At 34.9% G+C, this 15,757-nt stretch overlaps 1 protein-coding gene across 1 annotated transcript; it reads right to left on the bottom strand.

Annotated features, from left to right (window-relative positions):
- Window positions 1-13,291: 13,291 nt before the first annotated feature.
- LOC149937599 (uncharacterized) lies at window positions 13,292-14,583 on the bottom strand. The gene is made up of 2 exons (XM_090153860.1): window positions 13,940-14,583; window positions 13,292-13,751 (listed from the first exon to the last, which is right to left on the bottom strand). The coding sequence occupies exons 1-2, from the start codon at window positions 14,581-14,583 to the stop codon at window positions 13,292-13,294; spliced, it is 1,104 nt and encodes a 367-aa protein (XP_090009986.1).
- Between the last annotated feature and the right edge of the window lie 1,174 nt (window positions 14,584-15,757).

The following is a 15,757-nucleotide window of genomic DNA, read 5'->3' as shown; positions in this document are numbered from 1 at the left end:
AGGTGAAGTTCTAGTTTACAAGAACCGTGGACGTCACTACGAAAAACTATTAAACTTGCAGAATTCCGGCGAGGTTTACGACGTCGCGACAACTATTCAAACCGTATTAAATATTTACGCAGGACTTTAAAAACACCATGGCCCTCGATCTTAGCACCCGTTTCAACCCTAAAAATTTTTACTCAATAGATAAAATCATTGCCAGTTCTTCTCGAAAGTATAGGTGTAAATCTATGCTATTCGAGTGTAATTTTAAAAATTTAGACCAATTAAACCACGCGGATATCAGTAACCAACTGACCCGTATTTTCCAATCAATATTAGATAGAATTACGGCCGATAATTTAGGCTACACGCGCGTCAGGGTGGTGGTAATTTCCGATGAGCTACAAGATCCGATAAATTTCCAATTAATGGATATTAATGAGTTAACAACTGAGAGAATTTTAACGGGGATTGAAAAGGTAGCGCAGTCCGTTAAGACAATATATCTAGATTCACCCCTCCGATTTGACCTAATATTTCTTCAAGATAACCTATGAGAGGTCCCCCTCGCAGCGTTAGAACAAGAAGCTATGTATGTTTAGATCAGTATATCAACCAGGGTAACACATTTATCCCCATTAGAAATACGGACAATTTATGTTTTACGAGAGCCCTGGCGGTGGGAAGAGTTTTGGCCGACTATCAGCATTTGAAAAGTTTAGGACAGGGTGCTAGTTTTAACGAATAAAAATTAAAGACAATTAGAAATGGGACAAAACCCGAACAAGAACTTGAAGCCAAAATATTACACGCCCAAGCGGTGGTTCCCGAAGGCCCCGTAGAAATAATTGACATTAACCGATTCCAAAATATATTACCCGACTACCAAATTATATTAATCTCGGCGGACGATAATTTCGATAACGTGTTTATTGGGCCCTTCAAAGAAAAACAAATTTTCCTCTTAAAAATTAAAGACCACACCCACGTCGTACGATCTTATTCGGCCATGTTTGGAGCGCAATCTTTCTGTAAATTTTGTCTTGTCCTTTTATACAAAAACAAAGAAAAAAAAGTCACGACTGCGGACCCCATCTTAAATGTCGCTGGTGTCGCGGCCCCGAATTCCACCCCAGTATAGAACAGGCTACCCGTTATAATGACTGTAATCGGTATTTTGCCGGACCAAATTGTTTCTCCCAACACGTAGAACTAGGGACCTGTCAGGTTTTAAAACGGTGCTTGAATTGCGGGAAAGACTTTGAAGGTAATCATAATTGCGACAACAAATGCGCTTTTTGCAAAATTGAGCATCCCAAAAACGAGTGTCACGTCCGTCCATTAGAAATAAAATCAAATGAGAAACGACTATGTTCTTTTGATTTTGAGACAATAACGACTGACACTGCAATTAGACCAATTTTAATCATTTCCGCGATGCAAGAAGCGCCATTTTCGACCAATTATGATTACCGGAAATTTCACGGCTTTGATTGCGTTCAAAATTTCCTAGTTTATTTATTAGCATGCCAGGTGACAGTTAATGGTCGGAAAAGAGTTACGCGGCCTTTCTTTGAAAACGTCATATTAATTAGCCATTTCGAGAGTGGTTTCGATACGTTGCTTATTCTTAACGGTCTATTAAAACGAAAGATTAAACCCGAGATAATTTATACCGGTTCCAAAGCCCTGTGTATGTTTCTCGCCCAATTTAAAATAGCCTTTATTTATCGAAAACTTTTAAGATTGTCCAAAAGAAAGGTTATTTTTGTTATTCTTTTGCTACGGAAGACAATTTAGATTATATCGGCGCCCTCCCCGAGAAAGAATATTTTGGTATCGACAAATTTACGGACGAGGAAATAGTAGAATTTAATCAATGGTACGATTCCCAACGTTACGTCGTTTTTGATCTAAATAAAGTTTTAACCGAATACGCGATCGATGACGTTAAACTTTTACAGAAAGGATTCGATAGTTTTAGAAATTTATTTTTAAAAACCGTCGATTTTGATTTGTTAGGGTCAAACGCCATAACGTTGCCGGGAACCGTAACAAATTTATTCCTTAGTAGATTTGTCGAACCAAACACTATCGCGATAGTTCCGGGGACGGGTTATAGGAAACGGCATAGTGTCAAGGCCCTAAAATGGTTAGCTTATTTGGGGAAAAAACTCAACGTGACATTTCAACGGCTCGATCGCTAGGTGGAGAACATGTAATTTACCCCTATCGATTAGACGGTTATTGTTCCTCGCCCGAAATAATTGCTGAATTTTACGGCTGCCATTACCATAAATGCCCACTACACACTGACCACCAGGCTTACGATAAACAGTTAAAAGATTCAGATTTAAATATTTATCTCAAAACCTTAGACCGCGAAAATTTTTAAAAAAAGGAAAGACCTAATGCACAGTTTATTTGTATATGGGAACACGAGTATGATGAGTTAGTAGAAGACCCAGCAATTGCGAGTTTTTGCGATTCCCTACCCTTTACCAAACCGATAGGAGCAAGAGACGCCATTCGTGGGGGGGAGGGTCGAAAACTTTGTAATTTACGCCGAAGCCACTCCCGATCGACCAATCAAAGTCGTGGATTTTAATAGCATGTACCCATCCGTCCAAATGAGTTCCTATAAATATCCAAAATCGAGCCCCGAAATTATAACTTGTAACTTTAATTTTTCCGTTAACGCTTATTTTGGTCTGATTAAAGCTACGGTGCTGCCACCTACCAATTTAAACCACCCGATCCTCTCAGCTAAAATTAATAGTAAAATTTATTATACTCTCTGCTACAAATGTGCAGCTGAACAATGTTTCGAATGTACCCATACAGATCGAGAGCGTAGCATAACCAACGTGTGGACGACCCCCGAGTTTTATCTAGCGATAGAGTACGGTTACAAAATTATTACAAAAAGTACATCATTATCAAGAGACATTCGATAAAGATTGTCCGCTATTCGATGACTATATTCGGCTTTTTTTACAAAATCAAAATTCAAAATTCGTCGTATCCAAAAGACATAATTACATTAGAACAAAAACTTAATTATTTACGAGACTTTAATGAAATTGACGGGTTAGATTTAAATTTAGACGATATAACCGATAATCCCGCTTAAAGGCTATTGGTAAACTTAGTCTAAACAGTCTGTGGGGCAAAAATTCCATTAATTTAAATCGAGGCCAAAGTGTTTTTATTAATTCTTATAAGGAATTAGTCGAAATTTTGGCCGATAAAACCAAAGAATTAACGGATTTTAAACTACTAGACGATGATATAGCCTTAGTCACCACTCGTTTTCGGGAAGACTACGTTCCAACATATCGGAAAGGGTCACCAACGATAGGCGCGTTTGTAGCTAGTTACGGCCGTATTAAATTATACAAATTAATGGCTCAAATTGGTCCTAATTTAAATTACGTCGATACTGACTCTGCTTTTCTCTATATGAGTAAAGACTGAAATATTCCGCTAGGGACTACCCTAGGTACATTGGCTGACCAGTATCCTAATGAAAATATAAAAGCCGTTGTTTCCTTGGGATGTTAGCTTGAACTCATCGTAAATTGTTCTATTTAAGAGTCCGCGTGATCCTAGTCAGATTAAATGTCTCAGTCGACAAGTATTTCCTAATAACCCAAATTTTCTAAGTACTGTGTTCAATAATGTAACTGCTTCCCGACCCTATTCTAATATTGTTTTAGATTTAAATCAAGAAACACCAGAACATTTCAAAGTGCGAACAAATTGCTTATTTGAAGAGGGCCCAATGATAACTTTTCTAGAGTAATGGTGACGGGTTTAAAAATAATGTTTAAAAAAAAATTATTCTGTTAAATATATTCTATAAAAAATATGTGAAAATGTTTTCATTGTATAAATTCTTTGTGTTTTTTTGAATAAATTTGAATGTATTTATAAAATTGTTTCATTACGTAAGATGACTTGGCCACGAGCGATACGGGAACATAAACCTTATTTAACGCTCATTAAAAAAGCTTCCCCCAGTCAGCGCAAATTTTTAATTAAAAACGCTAGTCCCGAACAATTAAACTCTATTTCTAATATTTGTCTTAATATTACCCGGAGGGCGCTACCTGTAGGCACAAATAGGAAAAAAAAACTTTAGACTTTTGGTTTCTTATCGTACTAAAAAAACGATTTTTAAAACTTATGCGCAAGGTAGTTGAAATAAATATTTCACGTTTAATTGTTGCGATTAACCATGGCTGAAACGTATGGGGCGCCAAACCGGAAAAAACTAAATAACATTTCTAGAAATATTTTAACACTTCTAGTATAGGAATATTTTCAAACTCTAGGAATATTTTCAAACTCTAGGAATATTTTCAAACTCTATCAATTTTAAGAATCCTATATATTTTAATAGACTTTCTATAGATATTTTAAAGCGTTTCCTAGTAATTTTAAGAGAGACGTTTCCTACATATTTTACGGACATAGAATATTTTTCGGCAAAACGCGGGACAGAAAGCAGCGCTTGTAGTTTCCAATCGGAGAGTTGAGTGTGAACACTGTAAAGGCGAACTATGATGGTACTTGTACCGTTGGTGGGATGGTTCTTGCCCCTTTAATGGGGTGGTTCTTGTACCGTTAATGGGATGGTTCTTGTACCGTTAATGGGATGGTTCTTGTACCGTTAATGGGATGGTTCTTGTACCGTTAATGGGATGGTTCTTGTACCATTGATGGGATGGTTCTTGTACCGTTAATGGGATTGTTCTTGTACCGTTGATGATAAGCCTCCACTGAGAGATCTAGTGTCCGAATCTGCATCCTTCAATAAGCGATCTGATTTACGGGTATCCTCTGGAAAACCTGGTCTCCTAATTCCTAATTGAACTTGGATGCTTGAGCTCTACGTGTTCTCGCCTCAAGAAAATTTATGGTCAACGGTACAAGTACCATCCCATCATAGCTAGCCTTTACAGTGTTCAAACTCAACTCTCCGATTGGAAACTACAAGCGCTGCTTTCTCTCCTGCGTTTTGCCGAAAAATATATTATGTCCGTAAAATATGTAGGAAACGTCTCTCTTAAAATAACTAGGAAACGCTTTAAAATATATAGGATTTTTAAAATTGATAGGTAATTTTAAAATATTCCTAGAGTTTGAAAATATTCCTAGAAGTTTGAAAATATTCCTAGAATTGTTAAAATATTCCTAGAAATGTTATTTAGTTTTTCCGGTTTGGCGCCCCATATATAAGCCAGTAAATAATATAACAATAATAACCAGCGGCAACTTTTAGGAGTGTATACAGTAGCGTAACTAGGAACTCCGGGGCCCCCCCTTGAAAAACGACTCGGGGCCCTTTTAAAAAGCATCAATTTCAATCATAAACGTTTGGGGGCCCCCTAGTTCTCGGGGCCCCCACCGCGCCGCGAGGTCTGCGGGGGCGCTATTTACGCCACTGAGTGTATATCGTATAGCTTTGCTGTGTGCAACCGACACCTGTTTTCTTTGAAGGACTATGAAGAACTCCTTTCTACGTGTAACTTATTTGTCTACGACAACGTCTGCTACTGTTGACATTATCTATACGCACACTATGGAAGTTAAGCGTAGAAAAAATTAACTTGGGAGAAAATGAGTAAACTTGTAAGACTATAACTCCTATATTTATTCACCCTACACGTTTACTAGTCCTTACTTATGTTGTCTATTAAGGAAGTAAAATTTCCATAGCTTACTAAAAGGATATTATTTCAGAAGTGGAGAAAGAAACGTAATTAGCCTTTTCAGTTTACATAGAGCCACATAGTGGCAAATGCGAGAAGCTCATGAAATGCGGAATTTTCGTCTGCTAAGCAGACGATTTTTCCATAAAGCGTCTGCTTAGCAGACGAAAATCTAGCAGTTTATGAGCTTCTTGCATTTGCCACTACGTGGCTCTATGTAAACTGAAAAGGCTGATTATTGAAAGTGCGATACTTGTACCCGGGTGCTTGTAAGGACTGGTCACTCAATCGCGTTGTGGGGGCATTGAGGACTAAAAATGCCCATCTCACTGAAACGTCGCCCCGTATTTTAGTAAACTGCGCAAACGACACAGGTTATATTGCGCTCTGGCCAGATGTCTTTAGACTTCCGCGGCCCAGATTAGAAAGGGAATTTTATGACCAACTTTATCCATTTTGTTAAAATAAAATGTATTTCACCGTTTCATTAGTCAGCATTGACACTTCAGTTTATTTCGTGATTTATCTATCCATCCTTTTCGGAATTAAGTGTAAGATACTAGCAGCAGCAGATGAAAACATAGTTATATTATTTGCTAAACCATGGTTTTTATTATAAAAAATAGTTAAAGTAAATATTTCGAAGAGTTATAATTTGATCTTATTTCTCTTAAAAAAAAACAAGTGTGTACAAATTTATTTAAATAAAAGTTCATATCGGCTTCATGATAAAAAAATACATTCGGGGAAAGTAAGGCGGCGGTGAATTTATTGCGATCAAGATAATGTTTTTTTTTTAAACTATATAATTAGTTGATAAACAAACTCGAGATTTTACCGTTAAATTATCTGGAAGTTTTCCGATTAATCATGGATAACTGAATTTACCGGTTGAAACGATCAGAAAAATCCGAGCCCTAGGCTCACTGAAACATGAATAAGTTTCGGGATTCGTCTCAGACAACCTTAAAATTCTGAACTCAAAATGAACTCGTTCCGGGCTCACATTTTATACTTTTCGTTTAAAGACTCGCTCTTCTCGTCTCAAATGTGATTAAAAACTTGAGCCAGGGAAAATATTTTGGCTACAAATAAATAAGCAAAAATAATACAGTCAGAGAAATTCATTCCGAAAATTTTGTATGGACCCTGCTACTAAGGAAGCCTAATTTACTTATTACCGAACTTTTTCATTCAGGCAATTCCAAAAAGGACGTGTCCGTAGACCCATTAAAAGCCAAATATTTTTAATTTGGTAATATTCTATCTCTATACATGGTTTTTTAGTATTTGATTGTAATCCGAAATATAATCTAAATATTTACAGAATCATATTTGGAATATTTATTGAGTGGAGATGATGCTTTAATGCAAATTGGCCCCTTATTTAATTTAAAGAGTCCCTGTTAGTGCACAAAGCAAAGTAAAAACATTTTATTTCTTTCTCTATTTAACTTGTTTCCCTTTGCACAGTATTATTAAACAAACAAATGGATAGATTTTGTGGCCTCATAAAATCTAAAGCGTCAATTAGTTCAACGATAATGCATTTAAAATCCCAATTTCAGCGGGATGTGGATTTAAGGTAGAGTAAATTTTTTAAATAATAAAACATTTAAATATATTTGATTAGATAATCCTTTGTTACGGAGTTCAAATTAATCAGTGTATAAATTAACAGGTGGGCACCTCCTGAGGAATCAAAAATTTCGATTTTCACTGGGTCAAATGACGTGTTTCGTTCAGTAAGTTTTCATAAATAGCTTCTTGTATTAGTCAGAATGAACTGCTAGTATTTTCCGGTAAAGCCTTACGCACGACGTGAAGTTTTAAGCATTGACTGCAGTTCTATTGGCGTTTGACTATTGCTGCTGTTTGATGGTAATTGGATGGTTAAGACAGGCAGGAGGAATATGTAGCAGTGTAGACGTCCCTTTGTGGGTACTACCTAGAGATGAGTCTTGGGTCCGCTAAAGGCGGGCTTAACCGATGCGAGCCCGCCTTTAGGAAGGGGGGTCGGGTTTTTTATATCAAAGTTTTTGGTGGGTCGGGTCGGTTCGGTTTGGGTTTAAAGGAGCTCCAAAGTTCGGTGGCAAAAAAGAAAAGAAAATTGAGCATGATTTTCATCCCCCCAACCCCTCAGTCCGTCACTCGGCCTTGGCAGAGGCGGGTAGAGTCAACCGTAAATTTCGCACTTTACTGACTTTACACATTTTGCCAACGAACTTTGGAGCCCCTTTAATTTTATAACCTTTCTTCGGGCCGGACCGGGTCGGACTTTTTACATTAAACGGACCAGGTTGGGTCGGGCCTTCAGGTTTTTAATTTATTCTCAACTGCAAGAGCCTACATACAGAAAGCGAATCATTATCACGTGTTAGTCATACCCTTGGCTCGTTCACTAGTTTTTAATCGTTTTTCAAATACCTACCGACAAAAGCTTAAAACAATACTGTACAAGTATTAATCTTTGTAGGTGAGAAATCGTGTCGTCTCTGACTCAAGCATTCGCGTGGGAAACTTCGAAGTTCACAGTACGCAACTTAGCACGTAGGATCTACATGTGGTGTTATAACACATTTCGATCTAAATATTTTGTTTATATAACATTTTTTAAATTTTGAACCTGGAAGCATGCTTTAGCATTTAGTAAAATCGTATACTATAAACATAAACAGTGCCCAGATTGTCGGTCTGGGCCGGGTTTAAAATTTAAAAATCTCGTGTCGGGTCGGGTTTTCGAAATGGATAATTTTACCGGGCAGGGCAGGGTTGGGTCGGATCAGATCGGGTTTAAATTTTGTACTTTTTAATCAGGTCGAGTCGGGTTTCAATTTGTACTTTTTAACCGGGTCGGGTCAGCCTTTAAAACTAGTCGGCCTGACTCATTTCTAGTACTACAGACGGCACCTGCTACAAGATTTCTAGACCTGGACTAACCTGTCTAATATTTTTATGACCTTGAATAAGTGGATCAAGTACGTCCAGAATTCCGTAATATAACTTAAGCAGTCACGTTAAAGATGTTACAAAGTTTTCAAATTCGTAGAACCAATTTTATCACTTATTAGCTCTGTACATTTGGTTGTAGGCACCCTATAATATAATTTACTTATTAAGATTATTTTTAGTACAACGAAAAGAATTGCGAATTTGACAAAATTAAAGAAAGCTTCTTTAAACTTGTACAATTATTACAAGAGATACATTTTTCAAAGGTATTGATAGTAACTCCTCTTCCCCAATGGACGACGACTACTCAGTTATAGAGAAATATATGGCTTTGGAGGAAAACATATGCGAAATATTTAGGTTGTTAGGTAAGTTAATTAGCTGAAATTATCAACTTTAACTTGGTAACAAATTATGACTGATTAAAAATTTTAATATTTACACAGAAACCGTGGATATTATTAAAATTTCCAATTTCGTATATAAACAAGGAAAACTAGTTGTTGATATGTTCCGACCGTAAGTAAAGATATTTTTATTAGCAATTTAATCTTTAAGAGTATACTTAACTTTTGTTTGGGTCTATAAAACACTTTTGATTCCGTTATCGAGCATAGTAAGGTTTTGCCCCCCAAGCGCTTAACGCCGCAAAAAGGCTTATCAAAATTTTATATTTTGCGGTCATCACGAGAGAGCTATCCTTTCGTGTGCTCTAATTTGCTGAATCAACATTTTCTTTAAGTATTAATGATAAAATTCTTGCAATAAATTGGGAACGCTTAGTTTCAGACTTTTATTTAATCAATCACGGGTTTGTTAATTATTGAACAATAAGTTAAAATTAAAAAGCTGTAGAGCTTACGAGGCGAGAGGGGTAGTCGCGATAGGTGATGTAAGACATGAGTAATTTGTATAGTAGGGTATTTTTTTGGAGTTTATGATCATTAAAGGATACAACTAAATATTCCATATCACTAATGTTTATTTTCTGTTAGATGCCAAAAAATAGTACACTCTGTTTAAAAAGTCTTCGACAGGTGAAATTTTTGCACTCTTTTTAATTTTGCTAGAAAACTATAATAGATAGATCGATGAAACCAATTGCATCTATTATTTATTTTCCAATATCTTTCGTTATTTATCGGTTTCGTCCACCAAAAATTAATAGTTTTGGCAGCTACCGTCAAAACTCATTTTTGACAACTTTTTAAATATTGGTTCTACCGCACTGACTCGCGCGGTTTTGAATTCACAATGGTCGATTCATATTTAGAAAGTGGAAAAATTTTCCCTCAACAACCAACGGTTGAGAAGTTATCGCGTTTACAAACATTCGTCGAAATTGGGAAACACCTAAAATGCATCAAGCGATTATAAAATAACGCAACTTCGACAGTGATTCAATAACATTGAAAATATATTTAATTAAAAGCCGGTTTAAAAAAACAAATCAAAAGAACAACTTGGCAAGTGGTTTTAGGAATATCCTTTTTTATACGCTAAAGCTTTTAAAAAGCTATTTGCGTTAGAAATTGTTTATAACCCAGGACATTACGTTGGATATTCATTATATCTCCAAGATCACCAAACATCTAGTGTTTACAGTCAAACGAAATAACCTGGATATCCAGATGTCATTGATTTATACATCTCCATATCATATCAAAAACATCAAAAACGAGATATTTGGAGGTTATATTGACATCATAGAGATATTTATTTAACATCAAAACTAGACATTTGGTTATCTTTAAAAGATTTAATATTATTAATTTTTACCTATTATGATAGGCGTTAGTCTTAAGATGTTCAACTTTTCCTTCTGTTTCTTTCCTGCCCAGCTAAACTGAGCTGCTAGTTTATCATCAAATATATGTCTAAATATTATTTTCACTCCGTCACCTAGATTTGTTCCACCAAACTGTTTGAGATAAGAACGCTGAATAGGAATAGAGCACAGAAAATTAGAATATATATAGAAGTAACATAACCTTTAGAAACTATACAAAATGTTTAAAATGCGTTCATATTTAACTGAGCTGCTATTACCTAAGTTGTAATGATTTATAATTTATATTCTCGATATAAGCTATCATTAACTAATTTAGCATTAGGGGAATAGTAATTAGTGCCATACTTATAGTTATTAAGTTACTTAAGATGTAATTGAATTTCAATCACCAAATTTTTTGAATTAGATTTATTTTCAAGAAAACTTTCAATTTGTTTAATATCCTCCAAGGTTTTTAAAGGAAAGCTCACATCTTTTAGGTTTAATTCGTTTGAAAGTTCAGTTGTTTTGAAAATAGATGTATCTGAACTAGAATTTGCTGTATTACGCAGAATAACTTCTTGACATTCCATAATGTATCTAATATTTGCTTTTATAACTTCTAGATTTTACGTAAAAATTTAATTATTTATGATCACTCAATTCATACCCTCATTAACAGTTATCATTTTATCCAAAGCGTTGTTAGGTTTTGAAGAGTTGTGACTAGGTGATTTATCTAGAGATACACAATCAATACACATAATAAAAAAGGCTGAAAGTAACATACCTTGGTGTAGTAAAATAGAATCAAATCCATTAACAGAACTGAAACCAGAAGAGCCATCCCAGTTTGCCCCTGTCATCCTGGAGCTATGTGATGAACTTCTTTCTTTACAGTTTGAAAGCTCATGAACACTCTTTGAACGAATAGTTTTTTGTATGGGACTAGGAGTTGCAACTCTTGGTGGTGTTATAATTTCTTTATTAGAAATTATACTAGAACCTAAAATTTTAATAAAATTTTTTAGAATAAATCAAAAATTTTAATAAAATACTTTAAAATAAGTCAAATATTTTAATAAATTATTTTAGAATGAATGAATATTTTTTATTTATTTTAGAATAAATCAAACATTTTATAAACTACTTTAGAATGAATGAAAAATTTAATAAATTACTATAGAATAATTTTAAAATTAAAATAAATGTTTAGGCAAGGGCAGTTGGAAATTAATTTGAAATTGATCTGCTGGTCCGGTTGCATTAATTGACAGTACTTATAAATGTAAAAATTACTTACGTTGGGAATTTGATAGCCTTTTTAAACTTCCCGGACCTCCAGATATCTGTGAATCTAAAAAGAGCGGAACAATATAGAAGTAGTCATTTTTAATATTTAATAATTTAGCGAATTTACCAAGATCATCGCTATCAGTACTTATTGCGTTAAATACTGGTAGTGGTGCTATTGACTGATCACCCGACTCAGATTCGTCATTAATTGCAAAAGTATAAAACTTTGTATTTTTTTTCTTCCACTTTCCTCGTCCTTTCTCATTTTCACTAGCAGTAACATCAGATTCTTGGACAGACTTTTTCATTTTTTTATACGCAACCTCAAATGTGTCTGCAGCGGTTTAAAAAAATTGTGAAAACATAAATCAATAAATAAAAGCCCAGAAAAATTTAATATTACCACAAGCCAACAGTATTTGAATTTGATATTCTTTCCATGAGGTATTAAGAACCGCTTGTTTTTTAGCTAACCTAGTGGCGTCTTTTTGCCCAGGCCAAAAGCAGATCATAGATGGTTTAGCCTGATAGTTTATCCAATTAGCTGGTACAACCGCCACGCCCCCTACTTTAAACTCCACCAAGTAGAAGTTACTATCTTTTTTTTTAATAAGCTAATACCCAAGGCACCACCTTCGACCACATACGCAATGCTGCTTGTGCGTGATCAAGTAACAGGTGGCCGGGTTACAATCACTCATAATCTATAAATAAAGATATTAAGTAAATTGAAATTTAGCTATGGAAAAGCAAAAAAGCATTTAATATTAATAACACTTTCACAACAAAAAATTGAGTGCTATGGAAATAGAATACCCTTACTCGTTTATGCAAAATCACTTTGTAGCAGGAAATTAATTAAATATGAATGACTCTGGTCCATTAGGGAGTATTTTTGAGCTTTTCCTTTAACAGCACTAAGTGGCCACTTTTGCATAGCTGATAAATCCTTGGCACGAAAAACTCCAACTTCGGATGAATTGCAAGGTTTTGTGAAGAAGTCACTAACTGTGAGAAACTTTCGTCCAATAATGTATGGTTTTTTATCCGCAATTCCTGTTGCAATGTTTTCAACTACGATCAACGAAGAATCATTCAAATAACAACAATTATCTTGCTGAGCGCTACTGATAGTAAATTCCAGTAATTTAACTTTTTTAAACTGAGGGTCACCGCAATTTTCTAATAGTGGGCTGTCAGAATGTGGGGTATTAAAAGTACGTTCTTTTTTGGTTCGTGAAATTCCTAAATTCCTTTTCTCGCTAATTTGGTTAATAATTTGTTTTATTGCGTGTCCAGAGTTAGTCAGTTTATTTTTAAAGTCTGCAGATAGTTTTCAAACTGAAATGCACTGAACATGTCAAGTGCTCCATAGTTAATTACATCAAAGTTAAGATGTAGAAGATTGTGAACATTGTAGGATACTAAATGTCTTCCATAAAGAACAACATAATTTTTAACAAAATATTTTAAAAGAGTTGAAGCAAAATCTATCATTTCTGGGCGTTGATGAGGGCACGCGAGGATTCTAATTGCCACATGCAAAGATAAAAAAATGTTCGTAGTACGCTTAAGGTAAAACATTTGGAAGAACAACCAGACTTGAATACAACAGAAACTGACGAAATTCCGTAGCCTTCCAATGTTTCAATTCAGTCAATTTTCGTGGCTTTCTTGCAAATTCGGAAGATGTTTCTGGTATAAGTGAATGCAACCGTTGAGAGATTTCCGCGATTTGACCGGCGTTGAGTCTAAAAAGAGCTTTTTTTCCTTCCAGCCACGATTCTAGAACTTTTTTGACTACACCTAAGCAGACCAAATGCATGTAGTCCAGAGGAAAACTAGCAACCATATCAATTCCTGGAAGTGTTTCTAAAAGACTAGTTCCATTATGATGATCCTCTTGTAGTTTACTTCTAAAGTTTTCATCGGTTCTCAATTCACTCTCTAGTAGAGGAAAACATATTCGTCGCTCTAGGTATTCTCCTTGTTGCCAGAATGTCCCTTCATTTTGCAAATAAAACATCTTGCTGGAGTGTCGCAAATAAAGCCAGATATTTTGACGCCAATTTTTATGCCATTGAACATAATCCCATCTTCAACTAATGACTTGGCTGCATTAATAAATTTAGACAGAAATTTATTCGGACAATTGGGTTTGTCAAAGCCGTGGTAAACCCCAATTACAAAAGGATCAGTTTTTTTTAACATATTATACCTAATAGATGCTAAAACAGGCCAGAACTGACTGTGATTACTTTTGGTTAAGGGTAATCCATCAACATTTATAAGTAAATTGAGAGATTCTATGTCATGTAGGATTTCGTTTCGAATAACAAAACGAATTCCTGATTCAATTCCAAAGTGATAATATTGTCCAGGCGGTATGTCGTCCACAGCGGTAAACCTCGGTGTACTTAGGAGTGCTCTATAGTCTGATGGCAGTTCATTGTGACACGCATGATTCTTTAATATACCTAGTAAGCTGTTTGCAGCGTTCTTTGCAATTCCAAAACGAGTTATCCATTCCGCTATATTATTGCGCAAGCTATTATTATTGTCGATGTCATTAATTATACCATTTTCATTCCTGTCAACTAATGGTGGTTCATCCTCTAATAAACTTTCATTAGTATCGGTATCATTTTCCTCTATTGATTCAATTGAGGAAGAAATGTCGCTATCAGAAAGACTTTTAATGGGTTTTAAACTATCGTCTACATAAATACCCCCCTGTTCTAGATTATTTGATGGCAAATCAGCGTTAAAATAATTTAAACCCTCATTAACTGCCCGTTGCAATATTCTGGCACGATGGCGTGACGATATACTGTACATCGGTTTAAATCTTTTGTTTGGCATTCTCCAAAGTAACTCTAAAGAACAAAAAGGGGCTTGATCAGTCGCTTTCGACAGCAAATATTAGTGGCCTCAAAATGTTTGAAAGTTGATTCGCTAAATCTAACGTTAATTTAGATGAGATTAACGTAAAAACTACTTAACATTCAACAGCATAAAAAATAACATGTTATTAATTGCTTCATATATCATGAATATTAATAAAACCGATACGAATTTGATTATTTCGAACTTAATCGCTTAATAAAAATAAACTAACTTACAAAAATACCCAACAGCAAAAGTGACACACTGCAGCTTTTATGTATTAAACGTGACTGGATATATTTGTAGTTTTATCACTTAATTTAACTTAACGTAATTATTTTAATGAAACCCAAAAAATAAAACTATTTTCAATTCTAAATTAGCATATCTTGTTAAAATGGAATTTTTTTAAAGACTTACCTTAATAATAATATGGCCTAATATTTTTTTCAAGTTCAACTTCACAAGTTCACACGTGTTATTACACCAGAGCCGCGTCGTACGGACACGTGTCTGCTTTTAGTGCGCTGAAGCCAGCAATTCTAAAAATCTAGGCCTAAAATTAGAAACATTAACATTTTCCAATAATATTTGAAAAATAGTAAATTGTTTATTACCTTAGCTTAACTGAAGTAGATACTCTTTCATTGATTCAATAAGTTTGCTGGACTGACTAGTAATGAAATTAACAACACTCCACAGAAAGGCAAACCCGCGCGGCGTAATGGCTACGTCTGCTACCGAGAGTGATAAAGAAAGAAAAGAAACCTATGCCCACAGGCGCGCGCCAAAGCACATGTCCTTCCGAAATTCCTGAGAACCGAGTTGTCAGTTTAAAAATTCCGCGGACAAAAACCCGCGATATTTGAAATTACTCCACTAAAAGTCTAGACTAAAAGATAATAACAAGTTAAATGAAAACCTTTGGTTGGAATCAAGTTTCTGCAAAAATGGTAATAGTAAAATTATCACATTGAAGTTTAAACTATTATATATTGAAAATGTGTTTGTTTAAAATAAATATTTTCGGTTTCAAATGTAGAAAAAATATGCGGTCAACCATTTAGCAGACAGCTTATAAATTAATATTGTAAATGTGATCGCCGATCGGCCATATATATATAATTTTGTATAATTAGTAATGGAATCC

Source organism: Leiobunum rupestre, chromosome 7 (genome assembly GCF_980474605.1).
Source record: "Leiobunum rupestre chromosome 7, qqLeiRupe1.1.hap1, whole genome shotgun sequence".
Lineage (NCBI taxonomy): Eukaryota > Metazoa > Arthropoda > Arachnida > Opiliones > Sclerosomatidae > Leiobunum > Leiobunum rupestre.
This window is presented reverse-complemented; position numbering and strand designations above follow the sequence as displayed.

Excerpts from the sequence above, each read along its gene's own strand:
- LOC149937599 (XM_090153860.1), bottom strand. The coding sequence starts at position 14,583 with ATGCCAAACAAAAGATTTAAACCGATGTACAGTATATCGTCACGCCAT. Across the intron at positions 13,752-13,939 it reads CCTGTTTTAGCATCTATTAG|CAAGATGTTTTATTTGCAAA; the intron begins GTATAATATGTT and ends GCGACACTCCAG.